The 15,994-nt window shown below is 40.0% G+C and overlaps 3 protein-coding genes across 3 annotated transcripts; 1 reads left to right on the plus strand and 2 right to left on the minus strand.

The window, feature by feature from the left end:
- The first annotated feature begins 515 nt into the window (after positions 1-515).
- On the plus strand, positions 516-6,994 carry LOC140875159 (uncharacterized). The gene is made up of 12 exons (XM_073278723.1): positions 516-891; positions 1,113-1,328; positions 1,438-2,538; positions 2,652-2,774; positions 3,731-3,912; positions 4,051-4,282; positions 4,368-4,565; positions 4,760-4,888; positions 5,172-5,240; positions 5,703-5,825; positions 6,363-6,413; positions 6,487-6,994. The coding sequence occupies exons 1-12, from the start codon at positions 649-651 to the stop codon at positions 6,649-6,651; spliced, it is 2,832 nt and encodes a 943-aa protein (XP_073134824.1). The 5' UTR covers positions 516-648; the 3' UTR covers positions 6,652-6,994.
- On the minus strand, positions 6,965-8,634 carry LOC140875160 (expansin-A9-like). Its single transcript, XM_073278724.1, has 3 exons — positions 8,352-8,634; positions 7,446-7,764; positions 6,965-7,349 (listed from the first exon to the last, which is right to left on the minus strand). The coding sequence occupies exons 1-3, from the start codon at positions 8,530-8,532 to the stop codon at positions 7,040-7,042; spliced, it is 810 nt and encodes a 269-aa protein (XP_073134825.1). The 5' UTR covers positions 8,533-8,634; the 3' UTR covers positions 6,965-7,039.
- Positions 8,635-9,382: 748 nt separating this feature from the next.
- Positions 9,383-11,575, minus strand: LOC140875709 (uncharacterized). Its single transcript, XM_073279480.1, has 3 exons — positions 11,302-11,575; positions 9,896-10,226; positions 9,383-9,684 (listed from the first exon to the last, which is right to left on the minus strand). The coding sequence occupies exons 1-3, from the start codon at positions 11,556-11,558 to the stop codon at positions 9,580-9,582; spliced, it is 693 nt and encodes a 230-aa protein (XP_073135581.1). The 5' UTR covers positions 11,559-11,575; the 3' UTR covers positions 9,383-9,579.
- Positions 11,576-15,994: the final 4,419 nt, after the last annotated feature.

The following is a 15,994-nucleotide window of genomic DNA, read 5'->3' on the forward strand; positions in this document are numbered from 1 at the left end:
AAATGAGAATTGTCGCTACCTTTCGGTGTGCTCTGGATAAACTTTCGGATTAATGCAATAGATTGCGAACTACGCTAGTCAGATAAACCACACTAGGCAAGTCTTATATTGATTATATAATAAAGTCAAGTCCAAGGTGAGCCAATGCATTTTTTAGTTGAGTGTTATTCCATTTTCTACTTTAATATTTGCTACTATGTACCAATTAAGATTTTCAACATCCAAATTATATGTTTTCATGAGTTTATTTAGATAAGAAATTTTTCTCACAAATTGATTTATAAGACGTTTTATAGTAATTTAAGTGTTATAATTTATATATAATAATAAAAGATCCAAATTCTGTCAGTATTTCATGTGATTAAATAAATTTTAATTTTAAATGGAAATCATTGCCAATATATATTTTAAAAAGCATACGATTTAAGGTAATTTGATCAACCAATTTTAAATATTTTTGAAAGAAATAATTAACTCCAAATTTGGGCATAAATTTGTCAACCACCTTCTTGTACCCTTGCTTCCGTTAAAAAAAATATAACCTTGAAACCCTAAACCTCAACATTCAGCTTCTATAAATCCCAAAATTAAATTCTCGACCGCCACGGCCTGCAGAAACCCGTCGCCGCAAACGGAAGAGCAGCGAAGATGGTAAAGTCTTACCTACGGTACGAGACGGCGGCGTCTTTTGGGGTTATTGTCTCGCTGGATTGCAATATAACTTACGACAGCTCCGGCAAGCACCTCTTGGTGGGTGCGCTCGAGAAACTAGGCGTGTGGAATGTACGCCAAGGAATTTGCACGAAATTCCTTGCGCCCACTCCTTCCTCATCCTCCCGCGGCCGGTCCCTAGCTGTCACCTCCATCGCCGCTTCTTCGTCTCCTTCTCTAGTAATCATACTATTTCTTCATCCTTTTCTTTGGAAAGTGATGCAATTTGGAATGTCACCCGGAACAATTAGAGTTGGAGTGTGTGTTTTATATAATGTCTGATTATTTTTATTTTTGCTGCAAACTCATAAGTATGTTTAACCAAAAAGCGTAGCTAAGAAAGATTCAATTTTTAATTTCTATCGACTTAGATTAAATATTTAAATTGTGTCTTTGTGCAGATAGCAAGTGGCTATGCTGACGGAAGTATAAGAGTGTGGGACAGCGAGAAAGAAACATGTGAAACCACTTTGAATGGACATAAAAAGGCTGTGACGGTCCTTCGCTACAACAAGATTGGAACGTTGCTTGCTTCTGGAAGCAAAGACAATGATATCATTTTATGGGATGTGGTTGGGGAGGCCGGGCTCTTTCGCCTTCGTGGGCACCGTGACCAGGTTTTTTTAGGTTCTTTTCATATGAACTGGCTCATTATTCTTGCATGTATTATTTTAACTTCAATTTGAGGAGTGATTATAAATGTTTCATGGTACATCCATAATGTAGGTCACTGACCTTGTTTTCCTTGATGCTGGCAAAAAACTGGTTAGTTCTTCAAAGGACAAGTTCTTGAGGGTTTGGGATCTTGAAACACAGCATTGTATGCAGATTGTGAGTGGTCATCATAGTGAAATTTGGTCCATCGATGTTGACCCCACTGAAAGTTACCTAGTTTCTGGGTCGGCGGACCCGGAGCTCCGGTTTTTTACTGTAAAAAAAGATTTTAGTGAAAAAAAGTATGGACCAGAAAATGCGGAACATGAAGTAGATAATTCTAGAAATTTTGTTTCCAACAAATGGGAAGTTTTGAAGCCTTTTGGTGAAATACTGCGTCAAAACAAGGATAGAGTGGCTACAGTTCGGTTCAATAAGTTTGGAAACGTACTGGCTTGTCAGGTCTCTGGGACAGTGGTCGAGTTGTTTCGTGTGTTGGGTGATTCAGAATCCAGACGGAAAGCAAAGAGAAGAGTAAATAGAAAGGAGAAAAAATCTTCTGAAGGAAAATCTGAGTTAGCCGTAAATGGTAATTCTGTAGTTGAAGAAGCTAGTGAGATCCTCGTCACTGCCCCTGATATGTTTAAGTTTTTCCAGACTGTACGATCCAGGAAAAAAATAAGCTCCATGTCTTTCTGTCCTGTTACTTCAAAAAGTTCTCTGGCTACATTAGCATTATCTTTGAACAATAATTTACTGGAAATTTACTCAATTGACAGCACGGAAACGACTAAAACAAGTGCCATTGAGCTCCAAGGACATCGATCTGATGTGAGAAGCGTCACACTTAGTTCAGATAATACTTTATTGATGTCAACAAGCCATAGTGCTATTAAAATTTGGAATCCAAGTTCAGGATCTTGCCTTCGAACTATTGATTCAGGATATGGAATATGTGGTCTATTTGTGCCTGGTAATAAATATGCGATTGTTGGCACAAAAAGTGGGATGCTAGAAATCATTGATGTTAGGAGTGGTGCCTGTTTGGAAGTAGTTGAGGCTCATGGTGGTCCAGTTAATTCTATTGTTGCAACTGCAGATGGTTTTGTGACAGGTAGTGCAGACCATGATGTCAAGTTTTGGGAATATCAGACCGTGACAAAGCCTGGCCAAGTATGTTTTACACCTTCTTGTATTCTGTTTGTCTGCACATGTACTTGAATCATCATCATCATCATTATATTTTCATTTTTTTCGAATACTGATTGATGTAACCTTGTTTGCAGGATTCCAAACAACTGGTTGTGTCTCCAGTGAGGAATCTAAATATGGGGGATGATGTTGTGGCTATTGCTGTCAGCCCGGAGGGTAAACATATTGCTGTTTCCCTGTTGAATTTCAAAGTGAAGGTGGAATGATTTCTTTACATTTGCTTAATTCGTTCAGTCTATGGGTCTCTGCATTGACGTGTGTTGATACGTTTCCTTGATTCTAAATAAAAAACTTCACAAATATTATTTTGGAAATTGAAGTATTCTTCAAGACTCACTCTTTACGTGTGCAACAGGTTTTTTTTTTTTTTAATTTGAGAATAAGTGTACAACAGGTTGATAATAGCTAAACAATTGGATTTCTTATTCATAATATGAATGCTGGCTAAATCTGCACTTCAACATGAAAGGTGAATTAGTCGGTTGTGGGTATGAACCTGTCATGTTTTATCACTCTATGGACTGGAATCAAGTAGAGGCATAACCATGCTAAGCTTTATTCTGTGATTTTTACTTGTTTGCTTAGTTTCTACTTCCATGCTCTGAGAGTGTTCGAACTTGCTTTAACTTGGTACCGTGTTTAATGAGAGAAAGTTAAGTTTAAGACACTAACATAATGGCACATATGTAGAACTTTTAACACTTACGTTTGAATCATAATGGTGAAGTTAGAGATAAAAATTAGCGTCTCTCAGTAAAATATAGGTATTTTGACATAAATCGATGTATATACTCTCTATGGAGCTTCCACGCAATAATTTTGTAACCTTGCTGAAAATGAATGCCCCTTATTGATTTTAAGCTCAAGTTTGCTGATCAATTTATTGACATCTGGGCCTTCATTAATTATTGCATCTACTGTGGTTAATCAAATTTTAAACTTCTTATTTTAAACGGGTTGATTTGCCGGTGTGTATGAAGGAATCATGCATACTGTTACTACCTGGCATGTTTTTTTTTTTCTTTTCAATTCTTGTTTGTAGCATCTAAGGAATATAATTTGTTCTGTTCTATGAAACCGTTGTTTTGCTAAGCCTTTTGGGATTTGATTCAACTTTTTTACTATTTGTCGCATGCTGCCTTAAATGATCCAGGTCTTCTTCATGGATTCACTCAAGTTATTTCTACCCCTGTATGGGCACAATAGTCTTGTCCTATGTATGGACATATCTTCTGACGGCGATTTGATTGTTACCGGCTCTTCAAACAAAGATTTGAAGGTTTGGGGCCTTGATTTTGGTAACATACGTAGTTCTACTTACGCCCATGAGGATAGGTATGTCAGTACTTTCCAGAAGAAATATGATATTAAATCCTTCTCAGATTCATCTTTAACTGTCTTCCATGCCCACTCTCCACAAATTAGTATGCTACACTTCGGTACATCTGCTAACTTATGACTGCTTTATTGCAGTGTAATGGCAGTTAAGTTTGTCAGAAATACCCATTATGTGTTCAGTGTGGGGAAGGACAGCCTGGTAAAATACTGGGATGCAGACAAATTAGAATTGCTTTTAACTCTTGAAGGTCATCATTCTGCAATCTGGTGTCTTGCCATCAGCAGTCGTGGGGATTTTCTTGTAACAGGATCTCACGATAGATCTATTCGCCGTTGGGATCGTACTGAAGAACCTTTCTTTATTGAAGTTGGTTCTCATCATATCCTTGTGACATAAACTACTATTTCGGTGTTTGACCCCAGAATATTGACAATTCCTTGGTGTTTTGCAGGAGGAGAAAGAAAAGAGGTTTGAAGAGATGCTTGAATCTGAGAAAGAGAAGAGCTATGCTCCAAGTGAGGACCCTCCAGATGAGGGAGCTGTGGCACTAGCAGGGACGAGGACTGGAGAAACTATGACAGCAGTTGATTCTATGCTTGAAGCACTAGACATAGCAGAGGAAGAACTTAAACGAATTTCTGATTATGAGGTGATGCTCTCATATTTTCTTCAGCATTACATATTTAAATTATGGTTGGACAATAAGCATAGGAAAAGTCACATGCATTTTCTAGCCATTTCCTGATAGTTTTGACGAGCCTTTGAGCATGAGAGCAACCTACTTGAAATTTTCTAATGATGGTTATATCCGTGATTCTCATTGACCATTTTTCTGATTTTCAGGTTGAAAAAACTCATGGGAAACATTCTGATTTCAGGCCAAACATTCTTATGCTTGGTCTTTCTCCATCCGAATATGTTTTGCGTGCAGTTTCTAGTGTTCGCACCAATGATTTAGAGCAGGCATTGCTGGTAAGTATTGTGAGGCTGCTTCTATATGTGAAATCTAGGATGTTGGGCTGTGAAATACTCAATTTTCCTCTTTCTTGGAAACTTGGAGTGCTAATTTCTATTCATGAAAGGACTATAAAGTCTATGGTAAATATCATACTAATGAAGTACGACTAAGAATACCTGATGAAGCTAAAATATTGATAATGACTCGCGTCTTATGCTTTCAGCTGTATGTCAAATCTTCTGCATTCTACATTCAGAGAAAGAAGTTTGATTTATTTAGAATTTGGTGTTCTTGCAGGCTCTGCCATTCTTAGATTCTTTAAGGATATTGTCTTATTTGAAAGATTGGGTAAATATTCCTGACAAGGTTAGTGCACTTGCTTTTACCGTCTTGAAGAACATGCCATTCATTTAATCTATTGAATGGAAAATGGAACGCACTGTTTGTCTCTGTTCTTTTCCTATTGGTCTCAGAATATAACTACTATGGTTTCTATTAAAATTTACATTCGCCGAGAGTTCTAGTTTCTAAACTTGTCTTCCTACTTTTTTTCGGTTCTTGATGAATTGATATCTATTTCTTATGATAACTTTTAAACTTGTTGACTAGATAGTTTTTATGTTCTCGTTTTGGTTCTTGGTAAAATGTAAGAGTTCTGTTTACTCATGTAATTGTGGTTTGGTTTTGGTATGTTCCGCAAAAGTCTCTTGAGAAATACTGTATGCTGTAGCAGCTGTTGCATAGAAAACAGTCAGGCTACAGACGGCTCTTCTGATATCAACAACGAGATTCATTGTTTAGAAACATTTTCTTTTGCTATCCTTGCAGGTTGAGCTTGTCTTTCGAGTTGCGACGATGATATTGCAGATCCATCATAATCAGCTAGTGGCTACTGTGTCTGCCAGACCCGTATTATCCATTCTGAAAGGCATCTTGCATTCAAGGATCAAGGTGATTTTGGGAGTAAACTGGAATTACACTTATTGTCTTGTTTAGGCAATGACAGCTGTTCACTTTCAATATTTTATTTTGCATGATGTATGCCAGTAGTAATTAGGGCAAATACATGAATCATTCGCACACTCTAAATCATACAAATAATAGAAGTTGAGGTCACTAGATATTATGTTCAATCTGTACCTATGGAAAAATCCTTTTTCTCATTGTTTTTCCGAGATTCTGACCACTACTTATATCTTCCAAGAATATTTTAGCTGGTGCCTGAGCCCTGAGTTTCAACTATGTAGTGAATCCTAAGTTATAGCATATGTAAATCTATCCATTTTTTGCAATTTCCCCTTTTTCCCTATAATTTCATTGGTTCCACGACCCGTTTAGCATTCAAAACGTTTAGTTTTATACATGCTTTTCTTATTTGGATAGATTCTGGTGAAATTTAATAATTATATTCCTCGTAGTGCTTTAGCAGTTGGATCCAAAACTAGAGCTTATTTTTCTGCCAATATTGTTTTTATGTTTATTTGTTAGGAATGCAAAGATACCTTAGGCGTCAATTTAGCAGCAATGGAACATCTCAAGGTAAGTTAATTCTGGCACTCATTATTAATTTCGTTCTTCTGCTGCAAGTTTGACACGCTCCATTTTTTCTCAGCATATGATGGCCACAAAGTCGGATGCACCCTTTCGAGATGCAAAAACCAAGTTATTGGAGATACGCTCGCAGTATTTGAAACGTGCTGAATCGAGGACACAAACAAAAGAAGAAAGGAGGAAGAAGAAGAAGAAAAAGATGGACAATGATCATGTTTGGTCGTGAAGATGACAGTTATTTTAGAATGTGATCTTTAAGTTTACTTCCCATCAACATCCACAACAGCAGCTTGCCCATTTTTGCAGCATATTTCCCAGTGCCATACAAACGAAGAGATTTATTTGTCGAGCTTTCGACTTAGATCAAGATTTCAAGATTACAAATAGTTTTACTGCTTGATGTAGATTGATGGACAAGGTAAATATCAAGTCTCTATCAAAAAGAGCTGTGTTTCGGTGGTGGTTTTACGTCTAAGTTTGTGTTTTCACTGCAAATGTGTAACACACAATATGTTGTGCTATTTAAAATAGGAAACAAGTTATGAAAATAGAGTTAATGTATTCCAATATCTTGTATAAGCTTATACAATCATGCACACAATACAATTGAAGATTCACCTGAAATTTTTGCCTTCAAAAGTTTGACCAAACTGCCAATATTTTGGGACGATGTTTCGTGAAAGCAGTGTTCTTCCATCGCTGGTGGTGATCCGGAAACTCAGGTTCTGGCCGACGAGCTTTGCATTGGTCTCCCATTTCTGACCCCAATTGCGCTTCAAAGTAGTCCAGTTCTGGCTACCATCGCCACGCACCTCGACTTTTGTCACATCCCCTGCTCCTCCTACATTCAAGACCGAGACCAAGTAGAAGTCTGGATTTCCTGTTATTTTGAATCGAATGCCTCCTTGTTTCTTGCATGGAACCCTGCAAGGAACATTAATAGAGAAACAAGTCTTGAATAAATCATGGGTTTTAAGAGATCATTAATGGCCATTCTGTTCTTAAAATGTTAAAAGATACCTGCGATAGTTCACGGGAACGATGCCAGCCTCGTACTGAGCGATCTGAAGGAATGCAGGCTGAGACAGGTCGAAATGCTCGCGAGGCACGTTGCACCACCCACCGTCGTCGTTGGACTGGCTCGGGTTTGGGGGACAGAAATTGGTGGCGGTGACCAAGAGAGAAGGCAGCCCCGGCTTGCACCATTTGCTCTCGTTGCGGCACTTGATCTCGTAACAGGCTCCACAGGCTGCTCCATCGTTGAACAAAACTGTGCTTAATGCTGCCGTCTGTAAGCCATACCCATCTTTGTACAGGTCTTCATATCCACAAGCTCCTCCTGCATCAATGTATAACATGTATTTATGATGGACTCAGTATTTTAAATCGAAAAAATAAATAAATCATATTTTTTATAAATTTTGAGCTTGCAGATGCTGTACTACATCTATCAAAACAACATAATGATCAGTTTTTCAAAATTTGTCAGATTAAAGATCAATTTCTATATTTTCTTTTCCTTCTCTTCGAACGAAAAGCAATGCACATCTCGGTGTTAGTGAACGAGATTTATGCTCACAAGAATTTAGGACCAACGTCAACCAGTTATCAGAAAAGAGCATACTTCTTGTAATACGGTCTCACGAATCTGTATCTGTGAGACGGGCTAACTCAATCCATGCTTATAGCGAAAATTAATACTTTTCATATGATAAAAATAATATTTTTTTAACGAATTCATATCACAAAATTGAACGACGGTCTCATATATGAGCGTTTTTGTGATTAGAAAAAGTTTACAGATCATGCATGCAATGGATAATCAACAACCACCACCATGCATAAGACTGAGACATCCCATGCATATGGTTAATGGTCGTGAGGTATATCTCATAAAAGATCAAAAGAAATGAGGTTTTAGCAGACCCATTGTTCCAGAGCCATCGGCACCGCCGTAGAAGGTTGCATGGGCTTGTTTCCATGGGCCCGGCCTGAACCGCTGCTTCCGGTACTCGACAGGTTTGTTTCCGACGGGGGAAGCCAGTGCATTAGGTAGCACAAACAGAAGAATCAAAAAAGACGATGACAACAAAAGGGCTTCTGCCATGATTTTTGGCTTACAAAGAAATTGGATTTTTTTAATATATAATTTTTTAAAAAAACCTTTTTTTTTTGGTCCCTATAAACTATATTTACATTAAAGATTTGATTCTTCTGAATGTTTTGATTATTCACCTTAAGCCATGAGTGTATATATAGCTGAAGTCTGCAGCAAACAATTAACGGTGATCTAACACTTGATTTACGTGCGGATGTTAATGCTTTCTATTTACTAAGTTTAGATGTATGGTGAGAAATACAACTATAGAATCATACAAAAGTAATATGAGATTTATTTACCACAAATATGATTGGATAAATTTTTCGTTTCATGGCAATATAAATTTGTGGCCATTTTAAAGTTTCCTTCTTTTTGCCCCAATTTCCACTTATATGCAAAATCGATCATTCCAAGGGTTGAAATGAAATAAAAGTATACAAGGGCAATCGCTCTACTAAAAGATATTGTAATTTTTTAAACCCGAAGATTTGCTTTCTAGTGAACAAGAATTCGACTATTTTTAATTTAGTGTCTTGCTTTAAGTAGTTGTTTCCATACTTAAAATAGGTATATCGGGTGCTTAATATATGTTGCTCAATTTTATTATTTATCCATGCTTTAGCTCTTTTGATGACACTAAAGAATCATTTTTTGACACGATTATATCATTTGATATGTACTCTGGTGGATTATGTTGATACATTAAAATGACTTTGGAAGCCTGGCTCATAAACTAGTTGAGATGAACAAGAAATTTCTAATCTTTGTAATTGTTCAACATAGATCGCCCATATATAGTTGGTAAGAGTTTGAAAATTCAATGTCTTTATACTGGAAATCGTTGGATAAAAAATGGTTTGGCCACTTATAATAATCGATTTATGGTTATTTTTCATCTTAAAGATCACAAAAATTACACCAACACTTGTTTACTACATATTTGAATGAATGAAGTTTATGGTTTCTGAATAACAAATACCGAACTCCTAAGTTTTGCAAGTGAACAGAACAAAACATGTGAAGTATTTCTCGGGTGAAGCATAGATATATAAACTATTTAGCCACCTGAGTTTCCTCTTGCAGCCGATCTAATTCTTTCTCCCACTTGAATCCAAACATTTGGCGGCCAAAGGGAACAATGAGGTTGTATCGAAACACCTGCAAGATACCAAACATGAGGTTTAAGCAACGAAGTACGGAAAAGATATGATTTTGCAAGGGCGAACACAAGTATAATATATGTTGGTTCCAGGATATAGAGCAGTTGGAGAAACAAGTTGCAACAAATTTTTGATTCGATTACTCGTGACATGATCCAGGTAGATTAATGAGTTCCTATCGTGTGCTAAGCTAAAAACGAAGAACATACCATGTTGTTCAAGTCACGCAGTTGAAGTTTCAAAGACTCTGACAACTCAACCCATTTGGAATCATCATGCCCACCTTTAAACTTCCAAGATTTCTTGAGGGCCAATCGCCACTCAGAAATTTTACTTCGTATATCTTTGTTAAGTTCAACCCATTCTGGTGCACATCCATTTTTGTTGAGTATCCGGTACAAGGTGTCTTCAGCAGGATCCACATGAGGATTACTGGTGAGATCCAAGGGCTTTCCTTTACCAGGCAAGTTTTCAAATTGACCTTCTTCCATTGCATGCCACACTCGTCGTTCGACGACGTTGATAATCTCAGTTTCTGATCTGCGAAATGGCAAAGATGATCATTACCATCATTTATGGTCAATTATCGATTTAATAAAATGCAAGACAGGATATTATTAGCCATAAACAAATTAGTCGCAGCTGCTGCAACTACTCAGGCCAGCTACTTGGCAAACAAATTAGAATTTCAGATTTAAATGAAAGGATTATTAGATAATATTAAAACTTGAGTTTGGACAGCAAAAAGCCGCCGCAAAATGGGTACCACAGCAAACAAACTGATTGTTGTAACAAGGGGCTACAGCCTAAAGGTATCAGAATTGAGACAACGTGCTGACCTTTAGCTCATTGATGAGAAAAAGCAAAGTTTTTATGAGCTTTGGACATCACAACTCCATTCTGTAAAACTATGCAGTACTACAATCATCACGTTTTGATAGGGATCTAGCTTACAATTAAGACTCTATGACAAGTGAAATCAATGCGATAACCAAACCAACGAAGTTTATCCTAATATGGTCCATTAACTGAATAGCCATTACGTTTTGATAGGGATCTAGCTTACAATCAAGAGTGTATGACAAGTGCAGTCGATGTGATAACAAAGCCAACAAAGTTTATCAAGAGGGTATGCCAAGTGCAGTCGATGTGATAACAAAACCAACAAAGTTTATCCCGAGTAAGGTCCATTACATGCCAACACCAAAGCTCTCAGCTCTTAACTTAACTATAAAGATAGCATTTTTCTATCTCGATGTCCTAGAATACCCGAGTCCAGATCAAATCTAACCCCAGCAAGTTATCTGAATGTTCAAGTCTGGCTATAGATAAATGGACTTGAATGTATTTCCAGGCATGCTGCTGAGGCACTTAAATCAGAAATATCAAATTATAACCAAACGGGATAAGCTAGCTTAAAGCCAAATTCAAAATAGTCTCCAAAATATGTTAATCTATACCATTTTTCACAATATAGCCAAAATCTTGGCGGTAGAAAAATTTAATCAACATCATTTCCTGGAATATCCTTAGCAATCAGCAAACCCTCCACGCAAAATTTTAAAAGTTAACTCAAAATCGAGTACATAGTTAAAAAGAATTTCTTGATGTTGACCTGACACTGTTTCGTTGTCCACGAAGCTCAGGTGGCAGCTTCCGGTCATTGACGGAGTCAATAACGGTGGAGAGACGATCGGAGTTCATTTTCCTGCTCCGATTGGCCGAAGTCGATGAAGGTGAGAATGGAGAGGAGGCCCATCCATGTTCCTCCCGCAAGCCATGGCTGATTGAGGCCGTCGATCTACGAATCGACGGCGATGATCGAGAGATGAGTCCGAAAATCGTTCTCCTTCCCGCGAGACTAACCGCCATGGCCGCGGGAAGGGAAATCTGAGACTCTGGGCTGGGAATCATTGGATCATAAGTTTTATGGCCCATTTATAATTCACGCGGATACAGGCTAACAGGCCCAATACAAATGCAGATTTAGCAAGAGTTTCATTAAAATCACGAACCTTTAAATAGGAGGGTTTGACATGTTTTCAAAAGAAAATTGTCTTCGATATATTTTTTATTGTATTTATATGTCATAAATCATAATCTATTGATTCATTGATATCTATATCTGATATCCGGAGGAGAAAGTCACCTCAGTTCTTCGATGACCCTAACATAAAAGCTCTTCCTTAATCAACTAGGGCCAGCTCAGGAGCTCGGGAGCCTCGGAAGCTCGGGAGCTCGACCAAGCTCCCCCACCATAATTACCAGCTCGGGTCGGGAGCTCGGCCAAGCTCTCCCACCATAATTACCAGCTCGGGTCGGGAGCTCGGCCAAGCTCCCCCACCATAATTACCAGCTCGGGTCGGGAGCTCGGGAGCTCGGCCAAGCTCCCCCATCATAATTACTATCTCGGGTCGGGAGCTCGGCCAAGCTCCCCCACCATAATTACCAGCTCGGGTCGGGAGCTCGGCCAAGCTCCCCCACCATAATTACCAGCTCGGGTCGGGAGCTCGAGGAGTTCAGCTCGGCCCCGGTGTCAGTAGGGAGTTAGCTTAATAGAGGGGTTGGACAACCTTGGTAAGCTGGCTAAGATGTTAGGATCAGTGGTCTAGGGTGAGTGCAGAGGTTCAGCAATAACTCACTCACCCCTTTCTATATGACCCTAAGGAGAGCATCAATATAGTCTTAGTGACGACAGTTCAGCTCAGATTAAGCGTATCATTATTTCATTCGTTAGACAAGATTCGGGAGAAATCTCAGCCTAAATATTCGGGATTGTGATCCCGAGATTCTCGGGTTCTTGATAAGGAAGTTAAGCGCTAAATCCGGAGCCCTCTCCTATAAATATCAGGTTCATTTTCATCATTTGTATCCTAATTTTTCACTCGTGTGCACACACCACTCTCTATATTTCGCTATCCTAGCATCTAACTTGAGCGTCGGAGGGGATACGCCGAAATACCTTCCGGCCCCCTTTAACACTCTTGTTCGTGGTTTCAGGTCAGCAACAACTCATCACTTATTGGAGGAGTTTTGTTAGCGCGGCTAATTAGCTCATCCAAGGAGATCACTTTATTGAGGTTCATCAATAGGCGCCGTCTGTGGAAAATTTAAGTTAAGGCGTAGATATGGCGGGAAGAGGAAGAGGAAGAGGGAGGGGAGGAGGGAATATGGCGGACATGATTGTAGATCAGCTCAGCCAGTTCATCACTCAAATGGTGCAAACAACCATGGGTCAGAATCTACCACCTCCTCCCCCTCCACCTGGAGGTCAGCCAAACCAAATGGATGCGATGTGGGAAGAGATCAGGAGATTGGGTCGGCAAGTCGGAGGTCGGCCTGGGCCGATACAGAGGAAAAGCCCTTTTGCTCGGGTTATTTTAGATGAAGAACTCCCTGCGAATTTTAAGCAGCCCACCTTAGGGGAGTATGATGGGAGCTCAGATCCAGAGGAACATTTGGGAAGGTTTGAAAATGCAGCCCTGTTGCATAGATATACGGATGCAATTAAATGCCGGGTCTTCCTCACCACTTTGATGAGATCAGCTCAGCAATGGTTCAACCTTTTACAGCCTGGTAGCATTCGAAGTTTCAATGACTTCAGCTCAGCCTTTTTACACCAATTTGCGAGTAGCAAAAAATATTTGAAGACCTCTCTTAGTTTGTTTAATCTGAAGCAATCTGAGGTGGAACCTTTGAGGGAGTATGTTCAGCGCTTCAATACAGCAGCTTTGGAAGTACCTGCGGCCACTGCTGATACCTTGGTAAACTCTTTCTCTCAAGGGTTGAGGGGAGGAGAGTTTTTCAAATCTTTGGTCAAAAAGCCTCCTTTGACTTATGATGAGCTCCTTAGTCGAGCTGAGAAGTATGTGAATTTGGAGGATGCACAGAGGCAAAGGAGACATGAAGGAACGTCTGTGTGTAAAGCCAAGTACCAAGATAGGAGCAAAGGTAGAAGGAAAGGCAGAAGTTGGAAGAAAAAGGGTTGCGAAAGAGATGAACAGGGCTAAGGGACCCTACCCTTACGTACCACTCTCGGTAAGCCTGGAGAAGGCAATGCAAGTCCGTGAGGATAGGCGAGCACTTGTGAGGCCTCGGAATACTGAGAAAGGCCCGCGGTTACCGCCATCTGACAAGTTTTGCGACTTTCATCAGGAGTATGGGCATATCACTAATGACTGCCAGAGGCTAGGCGAGGAAGTGCAGAGAATTATTTCTGAGGATGCTAGACTCAGGGCTGAGCTGACTCGGAGAGCAAATCCTCCTCGCCAAGGCCGAGCTCCTCAATGGAGGGATCAGGGAAATGAAGTAAGGGGAAACCAACCTGATCATCAAAGAAGAGCTCCATGAAATGGTCAGGAAGATAGGGTTGAGCAAATTGCAAATCACCCTCATAGGGGCATGATCAATATGATTTCAGGAGGCACTACAGATGGAGATTCAGGAAGGGCTCGCAAAGCTCACGGGCGCAGATTGGAAAATTTTGAGGTAAATTCTCAGCTTAGCTGTCCTACCGATCCGAACATTAGTTTTGGAAGGGAAGATTTAAAGGATGTGTTGGTACCTCATAATGATCCTTTATTGGTCACCTTGACCATAGCCAATTATGATGTGGCTCGCATCTTTGTTGATACTGGTAGCTCAGTAAACATTATCTTCAAAGAAACCCTTGATCAAATGAAGTTGGAAGGATTTGAGTTAGACCCAATCACCACGGAGTTGTATGGGTTCACGGGTCATGCTTTGCAACCATTGGGACAAATAGTGCTCCCATTATCTCTTGGAAATGGAGAGCAGAGAGTAACCAAAATGGCTTGCTTCACCGTGGTGGATGCACCATCCTCTTTCAATGGAATATTGGGGCGCCCTGCCCTGAGTGATTTCCGAGCTGTGGCATCCACCTATCATCAGAAGTTGAAGTTACCAAGTGGAAGAGAAGTGGGGATTGTTCGGGGTGATCAGAAGGCAGCTCGGTTGTGTTATGTGAATGAGGTAAAGATTGATGCAAAGAAGAAGAGAAAGAAGGTAGGAATGGTTTCAGTAGGTCGGACATCGAGGGTGCTGGGTCAGAAGGTGCTTCTGATGTCTGAAGAAGGTCATGAGAAGGTGGAGTTAAGCCCGGGATCTCAGATTTTTAAATTAGCTGCTGATCTAGGCCCATCAGTAAAGCAAAGATTGGTTGACTGCTTGAAGAAGAACAAAGATGTTTTTGCTTGGTCTGTGTCAGAGCTCACAAGGGTTAGTGCGGAAATTATGGTTCATCGACTCAACACTCTGGCGGGAGTAAGACCGATAAAGCAGAAGAAGAGACACTTTGGACCGAAAAAGGATAAGGTCATTAAAAAAGAAGTGGATGAGCTCCTTGAGGCAGGACAAATTAGGGAAGTGCAGTTCCCTACTTGGTTATCAAATGTGGTCTTGGTCCCTAAGAGCTCAGGCAAGTGGAGGATGTGTGTTGATTTCAGAGACTTGAATAAGGCATGCCCCAAAGATTGTTATCCACTGCCTCGAATCGATCAGTTGGTTGACTCTACGGCAGGTCAATAGGTCATCAGTACTTATGCTTCATGGATGCATATCAGGGGTATCACCAAATTCCTTTGGCGGAGGAAGATCAGGACAAAGTAAGTTTTACCACCTCTCATGGAACTTTTTGTTACAAAGTGATGCCTTTTGGTTTAAAGAATGCAGGAGCCACTTATCAAAGGCTCATGGACAGAGTGTTCGCCTCCCAAATTGGCAGAAATGTGGAAGTTTATGTGGATGATATTCTGGTGAAGTCTTAGGATGATGTGGGATTGTTGGCTGACCTTGAAGAAACTTTCTCGACTTTGAGGGCTTATCGGGTGAAACTTAATCCGGAGAAGTGTGTATTTGGGGTGAGGGGAGTTAAGTTTTTGTGGTACATGGTTACTGAGAGGGGCATAGAGGCCAATCCTGAGAAGGTGCAGGCTATCCAATCCATGTCTGCTCCTCATAATCTGCAAGAAGTTCAGAGGTTGGCAGGAAGGATAGCAGCCTTGTCTCGATTTATATCAAGATCATCCCATAGAAGTTTACTTTTCTTCAAAGTGCTTCGCAAAGCCAAGAAATTTGAATGGGATGATGAATGCGGGAAGGCATTTGATGACCTAAAAAGCTATTTAGCTGAACTACCTGTATTGGCTAAGGCTATTCCAGGTGAACCATTGTACATCTAATTGTCAGCCTTGGAAGGGGCAGTCAGCTCAGTACTTATTAGGCAGGAGGGAGCAGCTCAACACCCTATCTATTTCTTCTCACATGCCCTTAAGGGTGCAGAACTCCGG

The sequence above is a fragment of the Henckelia pumila genome, chromosome 1 (assembly GCF_033568475.1).
Source record: "Henckelia pumila isolate YLH828 chromosome 1, ASM3356847v2, whole genome shotgun sequence".
NCBI classification, from domain to species: domain Eukaryota; kingdom Viridiplantae; phylum Streptophyta; class Magnoliopsida; order Lamiales; family Gesneriaceae; genus Henckelia; species Henckelia pumila.